This window comes from Anopheles ziemanni, chromosome 3 (genome assembly GCF_943734765.1).
Source record: "Anopheles ziemanni chromosome 3, idAnoZiCoDA_A2_x.2, whole genome shotgun sequence".
Lineage (NCBI taxonomy): Eukaryota > Metazoa > Arthropoda > Insecta > Diptera > Culicidae > Anopheles > Anopheles ziemanni.
The window spans coordinates 3,889,953-3,901,051 of NC_080706.1; the positions used below are offsets into that span (position 1 = coordinate 3,889,953).

Consider the following 11,099-nt stretch of genomic DNA (forward strand, 5'->3'; position numbering starts at 1 on the left):
GACGTGGCCCCCTTTGTCAACGAAGGGTGCTTTATTAACCGCTGAATAAGTTATCACTTTATTGCACGAATTTAATCAACTGAACCTCGAGCTGAACTCATTCGTAGTACAAGTAAAAAAAAAAGAAAGGAAAGGATACTATTACTCAAACACATACACACACACACACACCCGTACAAATTTCCATCTACTGGGCCTCACATAAATTCGAGGAAAACTAGTTGCCGGAGTGTCAAGGAAACGAGCCATTTATGACGAAGTTACCAGAGAGTAGCGGCATTTCCCGGCAGCAGCAGCGGGAAAACTCTTTCGTCTTCTCGAATGGATGTTTTCCTTCCCCTTAGGCACCGAAAGCGTGTGTGCGTGTGTGTGTGTGTGGGACCTTTTCTTTTGGGGCGATGGTTTTCCTAGCCTTTGAGTGTAATTTTTCACACACCGTTTCTTTCGCTTTTCCATCCAGTTTGTTAATTAGAAATGCAGAAAAATTGAAGGATCCCATCTCGTCGACAGCTTGGTGTGGTGGCCCAGGCCTACCGGGGGCGTCGTCTCCGGGCGTGAAAAGTGGGTAAAGGTGATGAACTTTTCGTCCACCCTTAAATTTCCTTTCGAGAAGGAACTATTCATTTTCCATCCTTCTTTCCCTTTCTTTGCAAAACCGTTCCAACTTTGGCTGGGAAAATTCTTCAATTCTTCCCCCCAACCAAGCAGTGGATGACTTGCTTTTCGGCACGGAAAATCGGCTACGGCTTAAGGAAGGAAAACTTTCTCCCCACCAACTATTCCACCTCCGAAGTCGAAGTTCGGTTTATTGATTGTGTTTGATTTCGCCATTATTAATTCAGCGTCAATCTAAGTTTCGGGTTTTCTGCCGTTTTTTGGAGCCGTTTTGCCTTTGAAACAAGACGCTCAAGACTGATAGCGTCCAGTGTATAGAGCCATTGGGGAAACATAATTACACTCACCGGGTCCAGCGCACAGATTGGCGCCGGATGGGTGGAATTTTAAAATTTCCAATTAAATAAACCATCCACCCCTGGAGGAAATGGAACGGGGGCTGAAGAAGCCGATAGGAATGATTGGCTCATAAAATAACTCACCTTCTCTCGGCCATCAAATGGCTGGTGGGTAGCAAAGGACAAGACGACAAGAAGTCCCCCGCATTTATAGTCACTTTTTGGGGGCGTCATCTGGCAGGACTATGGAAATTAAACCTGGCAATCACTCAGTGAAGAGCTGGGGAAAAACTTTTATGAAGTCCGCTTTGGTTGGTAGTAAAACGTTACAAAAGACGGCAGATAGAATTTTTATTTCGTACACATTGTAGACTATTTTATGTCTTGGTGATCGATCCGGTGCCGCCGCCAACTAAGATTGAAAGACTCCAACAACTTTTGACTCCATGTATTTCTAACTTGTCGAGTGTCAAAAATTCGCACTTTCGTAACGGTTATCTTTCCCTATTCCCTATGCGATGGCCGATTTCCTACCAAACTATCAGCTTCCGCGTCCAAACTGGACAACCTTCGTACGCATCAAATTGACCATCAGCGCTACGAGCAACTGAAGCAACAAAAAAAACCCCAACATAATAACAACGAAACAAAAAAGTACTTCACACGATGAAAGCTTCCAACACAATGTAGCATTAATGCTGGACCGAGCGGGCACGTACTGCTCACGTACGCCAATAACGTCACTTTGCGCCCTCTAGCTTCACCAGCTTGACTTAAACCACTAGCCTTTTGGCCGTTACCGTTAGTCGGAAGGAAGTTATCGTCTCGACTCCACCGGCGGCAGATGGTGCGCCCAAGGTGGAGCTGCTGCCCGCTCGCTGGGAACACACAATCGGCCGTGGCTTATAATTGCATACAATGGAGGAGTTTTCCTTCCGCCCCCAAGCGCGCACCTTCGCGGTTTCGGTCGGCTATTATTTTTCTTCTTTCTTCGACGCTTGCCTCCCACTTTTCTATTCTCGGGATCCCTTTTATGACTTTTTTTTTGCTGCTGATGATGCTGCTGCTGTTGTTTGCGCAAATATTGGCATTATTTTAAATCTTCCCTATTCCGGGGCGCCATTTCCAGCGTTGTTCCTCTTTGCTGGCGAAATCGAATGCAGTAGTTTGCCGTTCTTTTTACACGAAAACATTTAGCATGTTTGTTTAATCGGGTTTTACCTACCGGTGCTATCATTCACAAAGCGTTTTATATCCCAAAACGTTCTCGTTTACAAACGGAGTTTGGCATAAATATTCACGCACCGTTTATGTTGTGCTAATAAAGAAAAACTTGAGCGCTGCCCGAATTTTCTCACGCGAAATATGTCTATTTTGTGTTACATTAAACTAGTTCTTCAAACACACACGCGCACAGAGACAGGTGGTATGAAAGTCAGCCCTGTTCGCTTGACTCTTGTTCGATGAAATAGGATGCTGCAATTCATCTTCCTTAATTTGACTCTCAATCCCTCAAGTGCCTGTTGCGGCACTGGAAAGCACTGCTTCCAGGGTTGAATAAAACCTATAATAAGGAAAATGAAAAACTCCACCCCCTCCCCACCGCCCCCAACCGCTGCAGCAAGCTTTTCCGACCACCAGTCGCCCAGATTGGCTCAGCTTGTTTCGTCAAGCAGACGCTACTCCAGCTCCGAAAACTCCAACACACCCGAATGGACCCATTCCTTTCCTCCGATATACAAGCATAAAGGGACGAGAGTTTTCGAAAGGCAACTGGAAACTATAGGAAAATTGTTTGCAGCGGGAGGCAGTCGCGCCCGTTGTGAACCAGTTCCAACCGAAGAACGACACGGACACAACATGCCGGGGACCTTTTTGAAGAAGGCGCGGTGGTGGAGGAAAGTGCAGCCCAAGAACATGCACACGTCCACTCCCGTGTTCGGGCGAGGGCAAGCAGATTGAATGTATTTGCATAAATTTTCCTCACGGTTCGTGTCGCCGGCGATTTTCCTTCGGCACAAGGGGGGGGGACGGTGGGCGTTCGAGAAGCTAGACGGTCTTGACTGGATTCTCGTTTCTTCGTCCGTCGGAGTCCATTTGTCCAAGACAACCAGGAACCTTCAAGGTGTGCAAATAATTGTTCTGCCATCAAACGGCGAATGCAATCAATGCTTCTATTTTCAGTGCCTTAACGGTTTGTTTCGAGGTGAAGACTGAAGCTATGTTGGAGCAATTTTCTATCAATGTTTAATGACAGTAAAAGAACGTTAAAGTTCACACACGATTAGAATGTAATAAGGAAGCAGTACATAAACAGACCACATAAGCAAATAAACAATTTGTTAAGCAAATTATTTTCATTTTAAGTCAAACTAACGTTACGATTACTCGAACTTAATCTTCCTTCCCGAGCACGTCAACCGGTTCTCGATGCAGAAACATTTCTGGCCGAAAACGTGCCCTATCGATGAAGACAGATGACGGTAAAATTGAAAAAGGACCTCGACCAGAAATCAATACCCACTGATTTAATGTCGTATTTTCCGCCTGGCGTTTTTGTTGCTCAGGTTCGTTTGGAGGAAGCGCACGTCTTCATCCAATCCTTCATCGTTTCCCTTTCCCGCGCTCGGCCGCGTCGCGTTCCATCTAAACCCATCTTCAAGCTAAGGGATCATTTGACATTGACATAAATTCTAGAAGTCGAGGTTCGGAGGACCAAAACCGATTCACCAGCAAACAAACGCACACACACAAACCCAGAGGGGGTGAATGTGTGATTTATGGTGTTACTTTTCTACTTCAAGGAGTCTTCGTTCGCATCTTGCGATGAAATTACGGGCTGATCATGGACAACTTTTTACACGAACAAGCGCGCGTCCAGTGTGTATGTCCTTCTCTGCTCCTTTTCGCGATCCGCTGTAATTCTGCGCAGCAAAGTTTTATTGGTCGTTACGGCGGAAAAAGGAAAATCAATTCCAAAGTTTTTGAGAGACTTTCGCCACGACATCCCTTCCTTACCAGCTCTAAAAGTGGTGGCAAAAAGGACAGGATTCGTTTAAAGAGAGAGAAAGCGGGGAAAAGACTTAAGACAAACCAGAACCAAGAGTGATACGGGCAAATATTTACGCGAGATTAGGAAGCAATGTATTGTCCCTCCCCGCAAGGTACGATTTACGACGAGGGAAAAGGAATTTGCTTGTTACGATGATCCGAATACCTTTCTAAAAAGATACCGATTATCTTCTCCAAGTGGCTAACTGACTCTCGGTCGCGCTTTTTCTTTTTTTTTCCCCTGTTGTACATTCACCGTCAAGGGAGGTTAAGAAATAACCACCACACATAAAGTGGCCCTTTAAGAAAACGAACAATTAAGCGCGTATGACAACTATCTTTAGTATTCCACACTCGCTCGTCTCTTCGCGCGGATAATTAATAGCCTCCTGGTCCTAGCAAGACCACGCACGACGATGGCGAAAACAATCGCGACCAGAACGTGAGACAACACCCGTGTGGAGACTGAGGACTGAGGGAAGTCACTCATTAAGCGAGGTAATTAGTGGGAAAGGGAAAAGTACCGTTCTAAAGACGTTCTCCGGCGTCGGTACGATGCGCCTCGGGTTGGCATCCGCAATGCGCACGAGGGTTTGAAATATCATCACCGGCAAAAAAGGCAACCCGCAGAACCTCAGAAAGCAATTAGAATGTTAGAAATACATTTGCCGCTCAGTTTTCCTAGGTACGATGATGATACATCGAAGAGGGCAAAACGATCTGATCGCGACCGATCGCCAGCCCTTCAACCCGGGTCCTGTGGCGCAATGGATAACGCGTCTGACTACGGATCAGAAGATTCCAGGTTCGACTCCTGGCAGGATCGCGCGAGAGACGAAACTTTTTTCTCGTCCCTCTCCGCACGATGAGTTTGGATACTTTTCGGAAAAAACTTTTTACCATCAGGACACCCACTGTTGGTAACGCGATCTCAATCACGCGAGTTGCTAATTGCTCGGTTGATCATAACCCATTCGGTGATTATAGCTATCGCTAGAACGCAACGCTCTCAACCACGCTTGAAACCAACCATCTCACCAACACAGTGGCGAAATTGATACGAAAGTCAACCCCGGTATACAGATCACGTTCTTTCGAAACTGTCAGTGGTGTATCGTGTTGGCCGTCGCAGTCGTTGGTGCGCACGCGTAAACAAATTAAACGAGCGGCACACCTCCCTTCCCATGCCCCTTTCCACCGTTTGCAGGGAGTCGCGACACGTGCACGGGTGTGCGTTCCGCCTTCTGGTGTTATGCTGCGCGCAGTGGAGGCGAAAAAAAATATTTATACACATTTCGAACGGCGCAACCAACACTGGACGAAAAGCTTCAAAGTGAGCGCGTTCGGTAGCAAAACTAGCTCCTAACTGACCCCCTCTGGACTGTGGAACCGTAGCGGGTGGAAAGCGGCGACAAAAGAAACGTAAACGAACACAAAACAAGAGATAACTTATCGAATTGAATGAAATGTAGCCGTTAAACGCCAAACCGGCGCAATGCTTCGAGAGGGTCTCGAGAAAGGGTACGAGTTTAACTCTCGACAAAAGGGGTAGTGAGCGGATTATTTATCGCGTTTTTGCTGCACGGATTCATTTCATGCTGAAGATGATATTTCGTTGTAAGAACAACTTCACCGATGGAAACAATGAAGAAGGTCTCCAAAAGCTGCCCACGTTTGCTTAAGGAGTTATATTTCATTTTTAACACATACTTATTTCATTGAGTTATCTTGATCAACGCTGTTTTTAAAAACATTCATCGCCACGTTTGTTGTAACGGTTAAAAGTTGGTTATTTAGCATAAAATATTAAAGATATTCTTCGCAGTTAAAATTATACAACCAACTAAAAGAAAATTATGTCCAATTCCCCACAAATGTTGGTGTTGATTAAAATTTTAAAATATATGACAACGCTTCTAAACAAACAAAACAAGTGACGCTAAGCACCTTTGAACACAAAATTGGTAAAAAAAACTGATGAACTATTTCACAGAGAGATGTCTAGGAGACAGCACGACCTGCTTTCGAGATAAAGTCAAATGGCAACGAGTGTAACATTCAAAAATGTCTGAAAAGATAAAATTTAAAAAACACAGGCAATTTAAAACCATCAAATTAGAGGAGTAATGAAACAAGAGTGAGAAATCGAAAAGAAAACTTACTACGCGTTATTTTGCGAGCATTTTTTGTGAAAACATCTGCACAGCATCGTTACAACGCAATGGAAGAATATGACCTACAAGGAATTTTTGTACTTTGTACGAGCGGGCGCTCCAGTCGGTGTCACGGTCAGGAAGGAAACGAACGTACCCCGTCAAGAGATCGAACCCCGTATCCGTTTCGCCCTTGAAGCAAGGCTTAACCTCGGTTCCGTGCAAAAACATCAACCCGCACGGACGCACGCACGCACGATGTGCACCTCACGCGAGAATTGTTGTTTTGTTGTTCGCTCATTACTTGGGTTTTTTTCTGCCACTTGTTTTTTTGTGTCTTACTACCCACACTCCGTCAGCATCGGCATCATCACCGCCATCGCGAACACGATCACGCCAAGGGTTTGTGCTCGGAGGAGGTTGGGGGGACGGAAGTGAACGCGAATCGCGAACCGCGTGTGCTCGCGCTTCCAAAATTGCACGTGCTCCACGTGATTCCCGTGCGAGCTAAGTTGGAGGGAGCCTCACCGTGGCCGCACGGGAGGTCGGAAAACACGATCAATGTGAGGGTTTGGTTGACGGAAAAATAAAAAAAGCCACACGACCAAATGACAAGTCCACTTTCGCCCCTCGCGGTTGTTGTATGTGTGTATGAGGCACGAGTAGTGCCTCTGGTGGGAGGCGTTCGAACACGGTTTCCGGGAGGGTCATGGAATCCGGGGGGATGGCACGAGACCAGAACACTTTGACGTCGGCGGTGACTGTGACTGTCCCGGCACTTCGAAGTGGCCGCGCATCGGTGATCGGGAAACGTGCGAAAGATTTGCGACACGTGACGAATCGCGAGAGTCGTCGAAGAAGGTAAAAAAACAGACAGCTTAAAAACAACTACGAATGGGATATGGACTGGGCGAAGGAAAATTAACTATTCCGCCCGTTCCATCCGCATACACGTGTGTGGCGCCTTGGTATTGCGTTTCGCGCTTTAGATGAAGTCGTACATCGGGGAATCTACATACGGAATATAAAGAGAGGATAAAACAGAAACACTTCAGGAAATCGCGAACTTATCAACAACAAAATCGTCAAGGTTAAGGATAGCCAAAGATCATTGATTTCTAAAATGAATAAAATTTGTTTAACATGGTAGCCATCTTGTTGTTTTTTTTATGAAGTGTGATTGAACATTACCAAGTTGATACATTTGTTTTTTTACCTAAAAGAACATAATCAACTTACAAAATTCGCATTTCTGAAAAAAATAAGTCATCTACGTTTGAGAAAGTCGTAAATTCTTTTCACTCTTCAACCCACTTTAACACATTGTATCGTAAAACTCATTGAACGATTCATTTCATTTCAAGTGTTTATTCGAATGACCCTCGAAGTAGTTCCTTTGGCAAAAAAATGCGATAAACTCTTAAGAGGCTAATGGCAAACAATTTAATAGATATATTCAGAAAACATGTAAAGCACATAATAATGACCATTTGTAATTAATATTCTTATGATCATAAATATAGCCATTTTGTTGGCTAAGTTCTTCAAAAATTGTCTATCTAGAATGAAGGAAAAAACGAAAAAGAACCATCAACTCCTAGCACCAAGTGTTTAACAACAGGTAGCTTCTCAATAAGCGAAAAGTGTCTCAATTGCTTGACCAAACCGTTTAACCTCCTCCTCCTGCTTCGAGAAAAAGGTAAGAAGCCGGGCGACAATTGGCTGCAGATTACGCCATCTCGCCAACCTGCATGAGAGCTTCGTTCTTCGTTCGCCGCACGTACTTCCATCTCCCCTCCGCTCCCCCCATGCTGCTCGTTTTCCAAAGACGCCCGCAGCCCCTCCTTCTCCACCCCGTTCTCGGCTTGGCCCTTCGACGAGTTGGAAGTGAGCGGCGGCGCGTGCTGCATGTCGCGTTCATCTCTGGGATCCACCCCTCTTCTCCCCTTCACCTCTCTCTCGCCCAACGAGCACAACAACAACAACGTGTGCCCTTCCACACCCCCACCCAAAACGCATGGGGGGGGGGGGGAGGGGGGGGAGGGGGGGGAGGGGGGGGGTGAGTGCGCGAAATGATCGCGTAAGTGTGGTTTGGCGCAAGCACAAATCGCTCGCGGAACTCGCCGCCGTCAGGTGATGGAAAACGGCACAACAAAAACCCCCAAAATCACCCCCTCTGCTCCATCGGGTCGTTTGCGAGGGAGCGAGGTAACATAAGAGAGGGAGAGAGAGAGAGAGAGAGAGAAGGAAAAAGGGAAAGATAGAGAGAAACCGGTTGACGTTCGATTCTCGGAGCGCGAACCCCGCGAGGGTTGTTTTCGCGAACACCCCTCCGCGCACTGGGGTGTTTCTTACCGTTGTGGACGCGCTTGCTTTCGTGTGCACTTCTTCCACCACCCGCCCCTTCCACCGACATCGCTTCTGGGCAAACGGCGATCAGTCGGAGCCGTTGCAACGGATTGCCTTTTGCTTCAAACTGCATTCGGCGTTCTGCATCTGCGAGCAACGGGCATGGGAGGGGGAGGATCGCAAGAGAAGGGAAGGGTCTGGTGGGGACTGCGGGAGTCTCGTGAGACGTGGCTGGGGTGAGGGACGGACACACAAAGCGCAAACCGAACGCGATCACCGAAGGCTACACCACCATCGCGCCGTTGCCGCCTTCGAGGAGATCGGATCGAAGGCAACTTCGAACACGGAACAACCGGGTGCAAGAGGGACGGAACCGAGGCGGGCTCATGTGCAGGAGCGAGAAAGGGCATTGGAGCAGCGGAAAACGCGCGCAACCACGCGCGTCGCACACTTTTTGCCGCCAACAGCGGTCCAACAACACCGACTTGGACTTGGACGGCGGAGCAGACGGAACCAGATATAAAACAAAGGAGTGCTTTGTGTCTCGCTGCAGGTCGGAAGGGTGCCGAGGGATGGGCTCAGGTAGCCCGCGCGGGAAGCGAAGGAAAATCCATTGAATAACGCAGGAAAATCCTCACGGAAGGGTACAACACAACGGAACGCGCAAGCAAACACATTGCAGTTTGGCTCGCCGTCGTCGTCATCCGGTGGAGTAATAAATATTTTTATTAATGCTTCACTTCACAGTTTTGGATGAGCCTCTCTCGGGGGGGGAAGTAAACACGAGTGATTGATGTATTACACTTCACTATCGGGAATTGAAAGACATTAAATTTAAATTTAAATTTAATGTTTTGCAGCAACATTGTTGAAAAGGTGGCTGCAATGAGCAATGGATACTTTTTTGAAAACACTTTGTTCTGCCTGCTTCCACGGAAAAGAGAACGGTTGTTAATTTCATAAGGAAAACATCAAAAACGACAATCAAGCAAGTAAAAAATGGGTTTAAATTCAACGCGTCAGTTGTGTAGCATTGTCGAAGGAAGTACGAGAGCAACAGTAGGGTATGATAAGAAGTCAATTCTATCCCAATCAAAATACAGCAGAACTAACCGGAATCAAGGAACAGAGAACTGCGCTCAAGAATGATCAAACATTTACTGAAAAAAAACAACAGATAAAAAACAAAAACTAAAACTATTTACTCGAAACAATAAAAGTAGAATACATCAAGTGCACAAGAGAAAGAACAGAGGTAAAACAAGTAAATGTATCAGAAAAGTAGCGAACATCGTAGAGAGATTTGAGAAATCCGATATCAAAGTCCTAAGAATAACGCTGAATAAGGTAATTATGTTTCAGTTTGTAAAATAAAGCTAACATTCAATTTACTAGCACGTAGAAAAATTCGTAAAACAGAACGATTGTGATTTGATTACCAATTGAATTATCATACTATTCGATAGAACCAAACGTTGGAAACGTACTTCTTGTACAATCACAATTCGGCGCACTCGGCGTTTTCTGCGAATGTAGTCCACACAAGGTCATTTTACCGATGATGAAACCAACACCAACAAATTTGACTCTGTGTTTGTGAGAGCTAATATCGCGCGACATTGGTCGACGATTGTCGCTCTACATTTGTGAGCGAGGTTGTAAGATGGGGCATTCAGTGCGTTAGAAAGAGCTCGCTACATGTGTTTCGTGTCAGAAAAGTCGCATTGAAAAGACGCGGGACTTTTTCAGGTATGAGATGTTGGACAGGAATTAGTTTTACGATGGCTAGCAAGGAGACGACACTGGAGCTGATCGAGGATTACCGGAAGCTTCCGGTCCTGTGGAGCAAGAAGCATCCGCTGTACAAACATCGCCAGACACGGTTAAAGCATCTAAGGGTTCTGGCCAAAAAATACGGTGTTAAGGAACCCGTCATGGAGAAGCGGATTCACAACCTAAGGTCGCAATTTACGCGCGAGCATAAAGAGCAGTTGAAGAAAACCAAAGACCCACTTCCGAGGCGCTCCTGGTACGGATACGAAAAGATGCTGTTTCTGAAGGACGACTGGCAAGGTGTGGAGGGAGGAGATGCAAATAGCGAGGGCCCGTTCAGTGACCTCTCCGACGCAGATGCATGGGAAATGGAAGGCGACTTTGACGATATGATAGCGTCGAGTGTGGTAAGTTCTAAACAAGCTAAACGAGTTTTCACTCGGTCAAATCAAACAAATGGTGCCCCAATATATTCTAGGTTGATGCCAAGGGAACGAAAATAATTCCAGTAATCGACGTGGATGCCGACTCGAGTGAATCGCAACCGGAGCTTGAAGCCGATACGACTCCAACCGTCAGCAGCAGTTCGGCGAAACAAAGAGCAACGCGCAAACCTATTCCAGGGCCCGCAGTACGAATGCAGTGGGCAAAAGCAAAGCAGGCTGCGCCAAAACGGGACGAATACGCCGTGTACGGGGAATATGTTGGTGAAAAGCTGCGAAACGCCGGTAAAAGCCGGCTCGAAATCGCCAGGGCACAGCAGGATATAGAGGCGATATTCATTAAACTAGAGAGCGGAATATATGGAAAGCCTGGGTAA

The 11,099-nt window shown here is 46.3% G+C and overlaps 1 protein-coding gene and 1 non-coding gene across 2 annotated transcripts; both read left to right on the forward strand.

The window, feature by feature from the left end:
* The first annotated feature begins 4,757 nt into the window (after positions 1 to 4,757).
* Trnar-acg (transfer RNA arginine (anticodon ACG)) lies at positions 4,758 to 4,830 on the forward strand. The gene has a single exon. It is a non-coding gene; the product is annotated as a tRNA-Arg (tRNA).
* A 5,457-nt stretch (positions 4,831 to 10,287) lies between these two features.
* On the forward strand, positions 10,288 to 11,099 carry LOC131289281 (uncharacterized). The gene is made up of 2 exons (XM_058318499.1): positions 10,288 to 10,686; positions 10,758 to 11,099. The coding sequence occupies exons 1-2, from the start codon at positions 10,288 to 10,290 to the stop codon at positions 11,097 to 11,099; spliced, it is 741 nt and encodes a 246-aa protein (XP_058174482.1).